The sequence below is a fragment of the Lissotriton vulgaris genome, chromosome 2_2, assembly GCF_964263255.1.
Source record: "Lissotriton vulgaris chromosome 2_2, aLisVul1.2, whole genome shotgun sequence".
Lineage (NCBI taxonomy): Eukaryota > Metazoa > Chordata > Amphibia > Caudata > Salamandridae > Lissotriton > Lissotriton vulgaris.
Window position 1 is genome coordinate 130,166,379 of NC_141688.1, and position 15,407 is coordinate 130,181,785.

Below are 15,407 nucleotides of genomic sequence, written 5' to 3' on the forward strand. Positions count from 1 at the left end.
TCTGGGTGGGTGTGTGTGTGTGTGGGTCTGGGTGTGTGTGTGTGTGTGTGGGTCTGGGTGTGTGTGTGTGGGTCTGGGTGGGTGTGTGGGTCTGGGTGGGGGTGTGTGTGTGTGGGTCTGGGTGGGGGTGTGTGTGGGGGGATGGGGGTGTGTGTGTGGGGGGGGGTCTGGGTGGGTGGGGGTGTGGGGGTGGGTCTGGGTGGGTGTGTGTGTGTGGGTCTGGGTGGGTGGGTGTGTGTGGCTCTGGGTGGGTGGGTGTGTGTGGCTCTGGGTGGGTGTGTGTTTGGTAGTAATTGCTGTCTGCTGAGCTCGTCCGTAGGGTACAATAGGTCTCACATTTGCGAGAGATTAAGCTAATGGCAATGTAAATGACAATGCCATTTATTTATGTTTTCAAAACCAACACATAAATACAAATGTTGTCATTTACAGTGCCAATAGCTCTAACTTTTCCAAAGGCGAAACCATTGCATTGTAAATGCTTGTTTCCTCCTGTAATGCACCGTTTGCTACCTCTTGTTTTTTGTTTGCTCTCAATTGTCCCTTTTGCCTCATGTAATTTACGTTTGCTTTTGTAATTTTTTTACTTGTAATTTTCTACTCATGTATCATTACTGTTCCTGTTGTGAAGCGCTCTGACGCCTTCGGGTAAAGTCTGCGCTATATAAAAACGCATAAATAAAAATAAAAATAAATACATAAATAGTCTTTGAGGAAGCCTCTGTCTCGAGGGAGGCAGTCTGGGGAGGGCTGGCCTTCACTCCAAGAAACGAGGCACTGAGGGCCATTTGGAGGCAGACTGACACCCCTGGCTCTAACTGTGGACTTGAGGTGGGCTGGTCCTGGGTCCGAGGGCTGGCTCTGAGGATGTCCTTAACGCTTTGCGGGTGGTAGTAAGGGCTGTCTCCCAGATGGGGCTGGGAGGAGTTACTAAGGGCCGCCTTGGGGAGGGGGGGGCTAGCCCGGGCGCCGGAGAATGTCTCAGACGTATGGCCCTGGCCGTCTTGGGGCGCACTGGTTTGGGATCAGGGGTCTGGCTGGTAGTCACGGCACTTAGAGGCGTACCTTGCACTGAGCCTGGTCCCAGCACTGGGGAGAGGGGGGAGGCTCTGGGACGGGGGGCGGTGTCACTGAGGGCTGGTCCTGACTCCGAGGGGGCGGAGCTCTCTCTGTACACATTGCTCGGTTTCCCGTGTGATTTAGAAGCTCCGCCTGCGCTGCTTTGTGTCGCATTCACTGACAAACTCAGCGCCTGGAAGCAGAGACACCTGAAAGACATGCCCGTGAGTGTCGAGGGGGAGGGGTGATATTTGGGAGGAAATGGATGGGAGGGCAAATGAGGCATCGACTTGAAGTATTAGGGGTCGGGAGTGTGGCTGTTCCTTCGCAGGGCTGATCTGCCATCCCACGCTGCATGTGTTTTCCTTCACACTGGCCTCTCTGGTGACCCTCACTCTTTAATGCTCGTCCCCTCCGAGCTGGCTCCTGCCTTTTTCACAGAAGACCCCCTCTTTTCCACTCGCACTGGTTTATACATATTACCTTTTTTTTGCATACCATAAAATGGAAATGTGCCAACTTTTTATAAACTTTGTCCTTCTGAAAAAGCCCCTCATTCTAAAACAAGTCGATGCCGCAGTTCGATTGATCGTTTTTTTTTTTTTGCGGATCCAAAACATTCCTCTTGACTGAAGATTCGCAATTATCTGCACACTTACAGTCCCTAAACACGCCCCTCCTCAATGTTCCCACGCGGAGTCCCGAAAAATGGCCCCCTCACACCGATATGTCGTCCTCAAATTGCCCCTCTTCCCTGCGCAACAGGTAGCAATCCCCTGCCCCGCGCACCCAGCCTCAGCAAGGCCCATCTTCTGTCCCATTCTCCTCAGCACCTCTTAAACCCCTAACACTGGGCTTACACCCATTCCCTGGCGCGAGGCACACGCCTAGGCCCTCACACTGGGTACCGTATGTGGAAAATCGTGCCCTCTTCTGTTTTTTTCCAAGTTCGCGGACGCTTGTTAAACACGGTTTTACAACGCACATAGAAAGCAGCTCCCGGGCATGTCCGGACATCTTCCTGCCAATAAGAACATATGCTTGGAGAGTCAACTCTGACGTCCCATATTGATTGGAGTGTGTAGGTTTACGGTGGGAACTGAGACGCCCCCTTTATCTGGAGTGCAGGAGAGTTGAGGCCCGATTAATGTGGGGGTATGGACAGGGTCGCTGGAATGATACAGCAAGGGACGACCAAATTATGCGGCAGAGCTGGCCAAATTATCCAAGTTATGCGGTGTAGGCACATTTTGTGACAAGATTATTTAATGATTTTGTCCCTAAACCAAATTATGCGGCAGAGCTGGCTAAATTACCTAAATGATGCGGTATAGGCACATTTTGTGAGAGGATTACTTAATTATTTCGTCCCTTTCACAAATGGTAACGCCTTCTAGCCAAAGATTCAGTTCAGTAGAACCAGTTTGACAACCAAAGGCTGCAATAAGCAACTGAAAGAAGAGCCTTCCACTGCGCAGCAACGCGTCGCAACGTTTTTACTAACTTTTGATCAGTTTGAGCTATAAACGTTTTTTTGTGTGTGTGTGTGTTAGAATCTGCAGATTATGCTGCGGATGATTATGTGGCCAATGCAAAATCCATATTCATGCGGAAAACGCTGCAGCTGCAGAATCGAGCTGGCTGTATCGATGCTTTCTAGTAACATGGAATCTGCCCTGACCCTCTAGCGCTTCATTTTGCACTTGGTGAACCTCGTGGCTTGCAGTCCGACTTGTCCAAACCGTCCCGGAAGTTGGTTTAGTCTTCCTCTGTCTCCCTCCCAACCAGGATGAGTGCCTGTCATACCCTGCCCGTCACGCACCCCCGCCTAGTGCAGCATGCGGCGGATTCACCCCTCCATAGGGTCGCGTTCTCCGCTCCTGTCCCGAGCCTGGTGTTGTTGTGTTCATGCTCAGGGTGGAGTCACGTGGCCCACTCCCAGCCCCGAGGAACGGAGCACGCAGCTCTCCAATAACAGCTGCTGGGAGTCTTCGGGAGCAAAAACTACAGCTGGGCATTCCCGCAGACGGGGGAAACGTCCAGGAAGTTCACGTCTGTTATTTATTACACTAAAAAGCCTCCATCTAAAATAGTATTTTTTTAAACTTCGCGTTATCAGCATTTGGAGAATACACTGTCAATATGTGGCACCGGTGCACTTCCGGAGTACGGATTCGGTACATATGGATTTGCTATTGTTTGATCTGCATGTTGTGTGTGGCCAGTGTAGATTGGTTTGTTCATGGTTTTGTTTAATCTTGGTCTGTATTAGTGACAAATATAAAGATTCCGACCTGGATGTAAACATACTGTATATGAATGCTCGTGCCAAAATGGCATTGCCGTTTAATTGGTGGGGGTGACGTGGCTGCCTTCAGCACTATGGACAGGTGCAGCACCCAGGCAGGGACAGCACAGCACCTGGTGCACGCGCACATTCAAGGACACTTTCAATAGGGGGCATCTGTGTACTTGTCACTCTAGAGCAGAGGTCTTCAAACTGTTGGATGCCGAGACCCTCCTGTCAACATTTTCAGGCGTAAGGACCCCCTCCTGACAAAAAATTCTAAACCTGTAGGCAGGGCTATTGGAATTATGAGGCAGTTGAGGACCAAATTATGCGACAGGCTTGACTAAATTGTGTGGGTAGAAACTGTAAATAATGTTCTCTGATGCTGCGTATTTTGGGATAGCAGTGCTTTATTATTTTGAATTTTTTTAAACACAGTAACACGGAGGAAAGATGTCACCCCATCAGTACCAGTTTATAACCAAAATACAGCAATTAACATCAGAAAGATGTCTAGTCAACCTTTGTGAAGGGCCTCCCACATTAGAAGCTCACCTAGCCCTGGCTGGGAGTAGCAAGGGCCCCTTCAAACCCTGGCGCTTGTGCAGATTTAAGCTGTTTACCCATGCCCCTTTCCTCTCACCCTTTCCTTTCATCCCTCTCTTCTCTCCTCTCCCAACTCCGGATCCCTCCCTCACATTGCAGGCCATTTTCTTTCACTTCTTTTTACAACTTCTGAACTCTCCCCATTCAACCTCTCACTTCATCTTTAATCACCTCTTGCCATTCTGTCTTTTCATTGCCCTCAACTCTAACAGTCTTTCGCATTTATCTCCTGGCCTCTCTTGCCCCGTCACCTCCCGTGCACCTCAGCACTTCTCATTCACCTCAAGTCTCTCCATTCAAATTTTTGTCTATTTGTATCTTGCACCTCTCCAGTCCTCCTATTCATCTTCCACATCTCCCCTTTGTCTCCCACACCTTATTGAACCAACGTCCCTCTCCCCTATTACCTCCGCACCAGTGCCTAATTTGAGCAGGTGGTTTCCGGTGCTCCGCATTGGCACCTAATTATGCACACTGGCACTATGACAGACTTCCAGATGGTGGCTCTGTCTGTGTAATTTAGAGATGAGCAGGACAGCTGTTTATTAATTCAATATACACTAAAAATGATAACCTCCTGACACCCATGCCATTCTTTATAGCCCTGGGGGCTTGAAATAGTCAGCATAGTCACACTTGTTCGAGTGTTATGGTTGGTAGTTGCATAGGTATTGTCATTGGCCACAAAGGCCAGGCAATGGTGGGTGGTTAAAGTTGCAGTGGTCTAGTGGTGAGGGCCTTGGCATATGTTGTATTACAAATTAATCACTGCTCAGCACACACCCCAATACTCCCTCTCTTACCCTATCGCTGCTGTCCCTCACCCTTGTCGCATCAAATTATCTTTTTACGTCACAGATCATCTCTCAGCTATCTTATATCACAGTTTAATAGTAGCCCTCATCTTTTGCTCACACTCACATCTTGTGTGTTCGCGCTTTGCTTCGGCACTTCACATTTTACCTCATCCCTGACCTCTTCAATCAAATTCTCTCACTCCCTTGCAGTTCTCTCATCTCCCCTCATTGAGCATACAGGTCGGACCCGTATGCTCCTCTTGGCCTCTGCCAGTCTGCTTATTGTTCCCTAATTCAGGAAGGCATGAATTGTCTGTCTCACTGTTTTGGTGCAGGCTGCACAGTTATGGAACTTGCACACTCCTTTACTTCGCTCCACCAACAATCTATTATCCCTTAGGAAGATATAATAACCTGACTCTATGCTCTGTAGATCACCCCATTTGGCTGGTTCTCCTTCCCCTTCTGTGTGTTTCTAGTTTGCCTTCAGGCAGCAGAGGGTTATTAGCCTGAGGACACCTGTTGGTAACAGTAGGGCACTACAAATGTAAATAATAATAGGCAGAAGCAGGGGATCCACTAGACCCGAACTTCGGGGGCAGGGGGGCTAACACTCCCAGCCAGGGCTGGCCCTAGCACTGTTTGCACATGGTGCAACAGTCTTTCCTCCTTCTCCATGAATTCCCTCACTACCACTCATCAACAATACACCTCATCTCTCTATAGCACCTTTCTGACAAACATTTAACTTTTTTATAGCACTACTCAGAGTTTACTCACCCTCAGTTCTGTGATGTGCATGGTACATCTTCTTTGTACCAGGCACTGTAACCTTCTGCACTGTGTGGGTGACAAGAGTGCCCATGGGACTGCATGGTGAGCGATGCAACAGTGTGAGAGAAGGGTAAAAGGAGTGACTGCAGGGTGAGTGAGGTGACCATATGAATTTGGGTTCGGCTGTAAGTGCAGAGTGGGACAAATTAATGCATGGTTAGTGATGGCCTTGTTTGAGTGAGCTACAGATTGAGCAGTGAGGGGGGGCAGGTGAGTGAAGTGTCACATGAGGGCAGGGTGAGTAGTGTGCTCGTGTGAATGCAGGGTGAGGTACAGGGTGAACAATGCAAGTGCATTGTTAGTGCAGAGTGATCACTGTGAGTGCAGGGAAAGGGGGTGAATGGTGTGAGTGCATTGTGATTGCTGTGAGTGCATTGTGATTGCTGTGAGTGCATTGTGATTGCTGTGAGTGCATTGTGATTGCTGTGAGTGCATTGTGATTGCTGTGAGTGCATTGTGATTGCTGTGAGTGCATTGTGATCGCTGTCAGTGCATTGTGATCGCTATGAGTGCATTGTGATCGCTATGAGTGCATTGTGATAAGTGTAAGTGCATTGTGATAAGTGTAAGTGCATTGTGATCAGGGTGAGCGGGTGAATGGTGTGAGTGCATGGTGATCAGTGCGAGTGCATTGTGATTGCTGTGAGTGCATTGTGATCAGTGTGAGTGCATTATGAGCACTGTGAGTGCAGGGTGAGCGGGTGAATGGTGTGAGTGCATGGTGATCAGTGTGAGTGCATGTTGATCAGTGTGAGTGCAGGGTGAGCAGGTGAATGGTGTGAGTGCATGGTGATCAGTGTGAGTGCATGGTGATCAGTGTGAGTGCATGGTGATCAGTGTGAGTGCATAAATAATTAATGTTTTGATCCTGCAACAAACTTCCAGTCTTATGATTAGGGTTACCAGCTCATTATTTTGATGGCCCAGAAATAAGCAGTCACCTAAAGCTGTATTTTTAGCACTTATCTGTGAATACTTAGAACAGCAAATATAAATAGAAAGCACTTTTAATTGTGTTCTAGGGCTGCCTCAATGATCCATGACTGATAATTAAAGAGAACATAGACAGAAAAGTCACATAACTAATGAATACATACTTTTTTTTATTTATAACTCTAGTGTCAAGAGCAGGTCTCTGCAGGCTCTTTAGGCAACACAAGGCAGGCATTTTTCTTTTGGCAACGCAACTTTATATTCCTTTTCATGAAATGCATTCTCACACTACAGCAGTAAATGTAAAAATACAAATGTAAGTAATAGGCAGAGTGGGGTGGGTGGCAGGGGGTACTGAAACCATAAAAAATACTAAGCCTTTGTAACCAGTTTACAAAGGCATGTAAATATGCAAATGGTCTTTAAAGACCTGTGAAAAACTCGGGCGTGCTGGAGATAAGACTCCAGACACTGCCCAGCTGAGGCCCCAGCAGTGAGACACAGGACGGGGGGAGGAGGGAAACTGAAGCCCTGTAGGCCAGGGCAGAAGTGTGACTGTGAATGTGGGACCCCCTTCACATCACTCCACGCCTTCCTGGGGGTCGCGCCCCACAGTTTGAAGACCCCCCTGCTTTAGAGCAAGTTACTTTCTGCCTCAGAAGACCACAGTGACCTGCTAGGCACAGTATGCACCTCAATATGTGGAAAACCCAAGCATCGACACAGACAGCAGGACTTGAGTGACAGCAGCAGGACTTCCAGGATGCGGACATGGAATATCATCTAAGTAAGACAGGATGGTGTCAGATCTTCCTGCAGTTCGGCCTGGACTGTTCCCATGGGGCACAGGGTCAAGACTGATTTGTATATGTCTTGGTCCAAACGGGGGTGGCAACGTGGGCAAAAGAACGATGGATTTAACCCAGATCTTTTGACTGGGGGAGAATGTTTGCATTGTTAGCATTCCGTCCATCATTTGTTTGCTGTCAGATCTTGTGTATGCGCACACTCATTTACCTATATATTCCTCCCAGTGAGTTAATCCTCCTCTCCAGGGAGGTGCTTGTAATCTACAGATCGCTCACGCCATAAGAGTACAAAGTCTGTGAGCAATAAACTTGTACTGGCCTGCGTGCGGCGGCCACTGCATAGAATGGAAGTCTGTACTTGCTGCCTTCTGTGGAAGTGAAGCTTGCTTTGCTACTGCTATGGGATACCTGTTTTGCGAGGAAGCAAAGCTTACATTGTTCTCAAAAAATAATCAGGAGACTGTATTTCTTCCATCCACTTACGTTGAGGCTGGAATCAGGTTTAATGTCAGATATGGGACTTGCAACTGTGCTGCTGTGGGATCGGATATTAGAAATGCAAATATACATTTTTTTCCCTTGCCTGTCAGGAACACAGATAAAGCTCTTTGGCAGGCAGAGAGAGTGTAACAAAGGAGCAGGTTACTGGCAGTGCACACTCTGAGTCATACAAGACAAGTCCCTGTCGCCAGAAGCCTGCAGAGGAATCAGGCTTTTGGATGTAGGAATCGGGAGGTGGGAAACTAGCCTTGAAATCTTCAGTCTCCTGCTTGAATCGAGACGGTTGGCATATATGGTCTTGTGATGGGGAAAGCCTGTGCTGCTGCTGTCCTACCTGTACTGAAGGAGGGAAGCTTGCAATGCATATGCACAAGGTGTACCTGTTCAGTGGAGGGGCAATTCCACTACTGTAGCCCCACCTTACAAAAAAGAAATGATATATTGAATGCACACAATCCTTCTGTTTTTAATCTTATAATAGGGAGAACCCAGTTGCACTCCCACATACAATTCTGATGTGGGTCTAATATTTTAATAAAGGGAGAATTTAAATGTCAACATAAGGGACATAACCTTACCCAAACTATGGAACCCATATCTTGGAGACTGTACCACCAGTGAACAGTCGTAGTCTTAGATGCTTTTTAGATGTGGAACCCCCTGATTAATTTTTGAAACCATGTTTATATGCATCTCCAAGCAGTAGTTGAGGCATTATCAATATTTCCAAATCACATACAGCTTGCTAAATTATTGCCATATACATCATAGTGGGATATCGCAAATGTGGAACCTCCTGATGAAGCATTTCTCCCCCCTTGGCAGGGAAGGATTCATCATCCTATGCGAATACATACATGTGTGGCAACTCTATACGAGGTGTGGTTGTTTTTTCCATGAGTTTTGTAGTTCTTGTATGTTTATATTTTTACAGAGTAGAATTGTACCGGTCTTGCATGTGTGAGCGAATTGTGTAATTTACCTCCTCCTCCTGCTGCTGCTCCCAGCCCTTTTCATATTCTTTGTTTTAGGGAAGATTGCATTGCTGTTGTTGATGTGGTACCTCTATTGTGGTGTTAAACTCTGTGTAAAACCTTCTACTACACAACGATTCATATTGCCAATGCTTGTGTTAATGCATGATGTGAACGAAAGAGTGACCCTTCACAAAACGCTCAAGCAGTTTGCTTTTAGTTTTACATGGGAAACAAGCAGTGTTTAAAATGGATTGCCCAGCTTTGAAACGTTTTTAAACATAGCTGGCAAGCAACTTTATGTCCTGTATAACAGATTCAGCCAGTTCTGGCATTTTAGCCAATATCATTTATCATTCTGGGATTTTTAACCCATAATGAATGTGTTAAAAGCAGAACTGTAAGCCCTACAATGACTGACTGACTGAATTATATTTAAAGCGTGCTTATGCCGAGGCGAGGCGTCTTGGCGCTGTAGAAAGAAGAAAATAACCCCGCAACAAAACCGTACAATAAGTGAAAAGCAAATCAGTGACGTTCATTTCTTTCCTAGCGACAAAACGATGTTCAAGTAAACAACGCAGTAAACATTGGCAGTGCAACCTTTGACCCACCCTCTATCTTCTGATGGCAAATAATCAGTAGGACGGAGCTCACAATAACAGGCGATACCTTTCAACACACATGAAGTTCAGACCCAGGTTCTAATCTGAAAGACACCCATCCGGGTCAAGTCGTGGAGGCTCGCATATGTCCCCTCTAAATGTGTTCCAGGCCCCCCAAATTTGTCCCTACTTTGCGGGGCATCCCCGAAGAATAAAGACTGCTTTCTCCGCCACCATTGCTTCATCCATGTCCTTGCACCAGTCTCGCAACGTGGGCAGCACGTGAGAACCCCACAATCTCGCAATGTTACGTTTCGCTACCAACATTCCTAGCATGGCCCAGGCCTGCTGTCGATGGGTCAGGTCTTCTGCGTCCCAGATGTTCAACAAGCAGCGACGTGGGTTGGGCAGCAGGGAGACATTCATGGTCTGGGAGATGGTTCGCATCACCACTGCCCAGTACATGGCCACCCGGCTACAGTCCCAAACAGTATGGAAGAACATCCCTCTCTCTCCGCAACCTCGGAGGCAATATTCGTGAGAGGCTCTCCCTATTCTATAAAGGACCGTCCTGGTATAGTACGTGCGGTGCAGCACCTTTAACTGAACCAGCTTAAGTCTGGAAGGAATTGCAGTTTCTCGGGGTGAAGAGAGAGCCTCCTGCCATTCCGAGTCATCGAGTTCACCCACGTCACCCACCCAGGACAGACGTAGTTTGGACAGCATGTCAGGGAGGTTGGTAACCAGTTTCCTGTATGTGTAGGACGTCGCTTTGTGAGACATATGTTCTGTCAGTAGCCTGTCTTCTAAAGGGGTGGACTCCTGCAGTTTAGTTCCCACTGGAACGGCTGACAGAAGCGCATGTCGTATCTGTATGTACCTATAGTACTCTGACTGTGCCATATTGTGTTTGGTTTGTAGATAAGTGAAATCCACTACATTGTTTTTTTTTCCAAAGGTCTCCAACCACTGATATACCTATCGAGTCCCATGCCCGAAACCCTTTACTATTGCCCATGAAGCCCAACCTGTGCGAGTCCCATAGGGGTGTCATTTGTGTAACTATATTCGCGCACTGAAGATGTCTATGCGCCTTGTACCAAAGCTGAACCGTGTGACGGGTTGGACCCAGAAGGTCGGTTGGGGCGCTACGACTATATAGATTTCTTAACAAACCCCTGGGTTCAATACTCTGCCTGTCCGCCATAAAGGCAGGTTCCGTCTGCGGGGCGTGCAACCAGTAATTGATTTGCTTGAGATGGGCCGCCCAGTAATACAATTCAATATTAGGGAGCGCTATGCCCCCATCGTACCAATCTTTCACCAGTTTGCATTGTGCAATCCTCGCCGGCTTCCCATCCCACAGTAAAGTAGAGACCGCTGCTGCGATGGCTCTGAAGTAGGAGGAGGGGACCGAGAACGGAGTGTTCTCAAGGAGGTAAAGAAACTGGGCAATGTCGTCATTTTAAATAACGCGGCTTGGCCCAGGAGGGTGAGAGGGAGGGATCGCCATATCTTTACATCTCGATTGAAACGGTCCAGAGGGGGTTTCAGATTTAGTGCGTGGAACTCGTCTGGGTCGGGCGATACGTGGATTCCCAGAAATTTAAAGGGGGTGTCAGTGTAGCGCAGTCGACAGTCAGCTGGGAGTGGTGGCGGACAACCAGCAAGGACGTATAGGACTGATTTAGCCCAGCTAATTCTGTATCCAGAGACTCTCCCGAACTTCTCGCAAATATTAAGCAATTCTAGGATTGATTTTTTTAGGGGAGGTCAAATAAAGAAGGATGTCGTCCGCATAAAGAGATATCCGATCCTCCCATGACGGAGACCATCTGATACCTTTGATGGACGGTTCCCACCAAACCTAAATCGCCAATGGCTCAAGGACTAGCGTGAACAGCAAGGGGGACAACAGGCAGCCCTGCCTCGTCCCACGTCCAAGCGGGAAGTCTCTGGAGATGTGACCATTAGCTGCTATGTGAGCCAAAGGCCCGGTATAAAGCAGGCGGACCCACGCACAGAACCTAGGGCCAAAACCCATGTGACGAAGCACCGCGAATAAGTAAGGCCATTCCACGGTGTCAAACGCCATGGTGGCGTCAAGGGAGAGAAGTACCGCCGGCTCTTGTATGTATTCCCGACGAGCTAGCACCGCCTGTAGGCGGCGCAGGTTATGGGAGGTGTTACGATTTGGCATAAAGCCAGACTGGTCCGGGTGTACCAACGTGGCAAGGTGGGGGGGCCAAGCGTTGTAATAATAGTTTGGCGAGGATCTTTGGCTCCACGTTTAGCAAGGAGATGGGACGGTATGAGCCGCATGCTTCCAGAGCGTTACCAGTTTTATGGATCGGGATGATCGTGGCCAGGCGTTGATCTTTAGGGAGTTCCCCTACTTTTAGGCTGTCTACGAACATTCTGAGTAAATGGGGGGCCGTTATGGAAGCTGTTTGCTTATAGAGTTCCACCGGGAGTCCGTTGGGACCCAGGGCCTTGCCGGACGCCAGTGCGTCGGTCGCTTCCCGTACCTCCTCCACAGTAATGTCCGCCTCCAACGAAAGAGCCGCCTCAGGTGAGAGGCAGGGAATTGTCAAGTCTTTAATGTAGTCATAGGCTTCATCAGCAGTGTATGACGCTTGGGGAGCATAAATTTCCTCCGGTGGCTCACCCTCTTCTAGGCCCGATTCAGCAAATAGATCCTGACTATGTCCTTGCGATGCCTGGTGATCTGTCTGAGCAGTCTTTTGGTCGCGTTGACCCCTACCAGTTCGTCGCGGGGCCTCAGTGCGTCTCCAACCTTCCAGCCAGTCTCTTGCCGCCTCCGGGGTGTCGAAAAACCATGCCTTGTGATTGTCCACGACCCTGAGCCTCGCCAGAAAAAGCATGGAGTAGGGCAACTCTTTGGCCCGCAAAGCTTTTTTTATGTCGGTGAAGGTTTTCCGGCACGGGCCACCTCAGCCGTATAGTCTGGAAAGAAGGCAATGGTGGAGTTCTGTATTTTAATAGGTTCAGAGACCCTGGCTGTCCGGAGTATGGCATCCCAATCACGGAAGTTAAAAAGTCTGGCCAGTACTGGTCGCGGCAGTGCCCCGGCTTCACTCTACCCCCTGGAACTCTATGTGCTCGTTCGACAGAAAAAAATGGGAGAGGCCTGTTGTAGTTTCGTTTTGATTAAGTCCTCCACGTATAGATCCATCGCTTGCTTGCCTTCCGATTCTGGAATACCTAGAATTCGGACGTTATTCCTCCGTGAGCGTCCTTCCTGATCATCCAGGCGTTCCTGCAGTTTTTTGGCGACTGCTTCCAGTCGCTCGGTAGTGAGTTGCAGTTCGGAGGTGTCTTCCATTAAGGATTTAGTGACGACTTCCATCTGCGCCACATGCTCCGCCATCTTGTGGAGGTCGGCCCGCAATAGGCCCACGCCCGTTGCGATAGATCCCACCGTTGTCTGAACGCTGGAGAGCGTCTTTATGAGGTCCTCTAATGTCACTTTTTTAGATCCATCTGCCTCTGGGCTCTTTCGCGTGGATGGGCGGCCCTCCGGATGTTGCGCGGCAGCCTTTTCAAAGGCGTACTTCTCCAGTTTCGATTGCGCCATAGCATGTTTGGGCCCCCTTCCCACCATCTAAATCGGCAGGCGTTTTCGCTGTTTGCACCTGTGGCCTAGTCTCTCAGCGTGCCGACTGCACTGCCGTTCTGGGCTGTGGGGAAGCGATATACAAAATGGCATCGTCTTTCAGGGCCCCTCGTGTGTCACCAAGGGGAGCAAGGTGATGGCGGATGCGAGGAGAAAGTGTTACAGTGTAGGCACCTCCGCTGTCCCAGTATCAAACTCACCGGTCTCCACTCCCCTGATCGCCCGCCAGTATGGATTGTCTAGGTGTTACTCTTACTCAGTCCCACCGATCACCGTATTCCCAGCCGGGTACAGTTTCAGACTCCCAACGGTCAGCAAAGCATGCCCTGGTCTCTTCCTCCACCAGTACAGATTCCACACAGTTAGATGCAATGGCACCGCTGGGCAAGCGATTGTCCGAGAGCAGGCCCACCCCCGCTCCTACTCAAGCCGATCTCCAACACGGTCCGCAGACGACCAGCGGAACTTTCCGGTGTGATACCCCGACCTCAGGGCTCTGCCGGTCGGGTCGCAGTGCTGCGGCAGGGCGGTGTCCGGATACGCGGCAGGGCCCGCCTCGCTTCTACGATCTATCTCCGGCTGGCGTTGCTCGATTAAGCCTGGGACTGGGACAGTCCGTGCCCCTTCCGCCCCGGCGTTCCGGTCAGGCTTCAGAAGGCGAAATAAGCCGGATGGATAAGCAGATTATTGAAGTTAGAACTGTTTCGGCCTCGGAGCTCTCGCACTACGCCGCCATCTCGGTCGGCTCGCAGCCACGCCCCCCAAAGTGCAAGGTTTTTAACACCTTCCTGAAACTTGTTCTGTTCTTGTCAGACCGTAGCGCGAGGGGCAAGGTGCAATGCAACATGCATCTGTCTGAGACTTCCGAGCTGGCTGATATATGTGTGATAGCGCCACTGGTCGACTTGGTAAATGCAAAATAAAATTGAGATGCTGACTTTCTCTTTTTTCTTGTAGGCAGTCGAGAATTAACCAAGCTAGTGGGTGAGAGCAGAGGATGGCCTTTAAAAGCTAATAAAGGCATCTCACTGCAAATGGGTTAACGTTAACACATCTTGTAGAAAGATACAGCCTGATAAAAGAAGGCATTCTTTACCAGAGTTCTTCACCAGAACAATGCAGGCAGCAGCTGAACCTGGATACACTGCAAAAGGAAAAAAATACATAAAGCACAGCCCCTCTGCATATTTAACTTATGTGCGTGGTGGCCCAGCAGGCGCCATGGTCATTAAAAAAAAACAAAACCATAAAATTAATGAAACCGGGCGCATGCTAGGCGCTGTGGTGACAGAATATCAGAAGCATAAAATAAAAAACGTTGTCCCTAAACACAACACATGAACACTTGCAGCGTAATAAAACTGTAGTTGGACCGTGCTCATTCCAATAAAATAGAAATGATGTATCGGGAGCACCAACCAATAAGGGACCAGGAAAGAAGAGCAACGCAGGAGTTAGCCAATAGCAAGCAGCAGGCGGGATATCACTTTCTATACTGCTTACAGCAGGTCTTGCAGACAGCGCATGCGCACTGCCTAGGCTTAACCTAACAATGTTCTGACCCTTGCTTCCTACCCCGTCTGTAACCTGGATCTTGGTATGATTTAGGTGTAACAACAATGTTTTGGGTCCTCTTGCACAGCGCAGCGTGTGCTCTCGCTGATGCCCTACGAAGGCCACTGGTGTGTGGGTGAAAGGGTGCCTGCTGCCCTGACTGCTCAATCTGTTCTCTAAGCTTGTATTGCTTGCAAATTATATAGCTTTAATGCAATGCTTTGCATGTGAGGGTATGATTTGTTTAAGATAAGATGTTCTGATTGGTTCTAAGATGTAGGTGTGCTGAGAGGGATGAGCAGTGAGGTGGCAGCGCATTGCCAACTTTGTGATTTTGGTGTGTTGTGCGTAAGAGGGTCTCAAGGGGTTTGTCCATTGCATATATACAAGTGTCATGGAGATAAGATTTATCTTTGGTCAGTGGTAAAGTGGCTGACAAAAATTCATGAATTTGATTATAAATGTGTTTTGACATTGCTAAAAACAAAAACATTAAATTGGATTGATTATTGATATATTTATATATTTATTATCTTGTAAATAATCATGTATATATTTTATATAAATGTATTTAATGATTTTACAATTGATATATATTTTTGTAGTCTATTTAATTTGATTTTAGACACCATGTCTTTTATTTCAATTGAATGTCAGAAAACACATAAGTATTTTTTCAGTCTCCATTGGGAGCTTTGAATTTATTGAGTAGCTTGTTCGCATCCTTTTTGCACTTTGAAAACCCTCCTTTATGTCAATGACACTCCATGTGATCAAGCCTCTGGGAGGAGGCGAAACGCGTCATGGA

The 15,407-nt window shown here is 48.3% G+C and overlaps 1 protein-coding gene across 1 annotated transcript in view; it reads left to right on the forward strand.

Annotated features, from left to right (window-relative positions):
- The first annotated feature begins 950 nt into the window (after positions 1-950).
- The window catches only part of LOC147729146 (uncharacterized), a 91,681-nt gene continuing 77,224 nt past the window's right edge, over positions 951-15,407 (forward strand). The window contains exon 1 of the mRNA XM_086959446.1: positions 951-1,283. Within this exon, the coding sequence (XP_086815572.1) occupies positions 990-1,283 (294 nt within the window). The 5' untranslated portion in view covers positions 951-989. The remainder of the gene's footprint in view (positions 1,284-15,407) is intronic.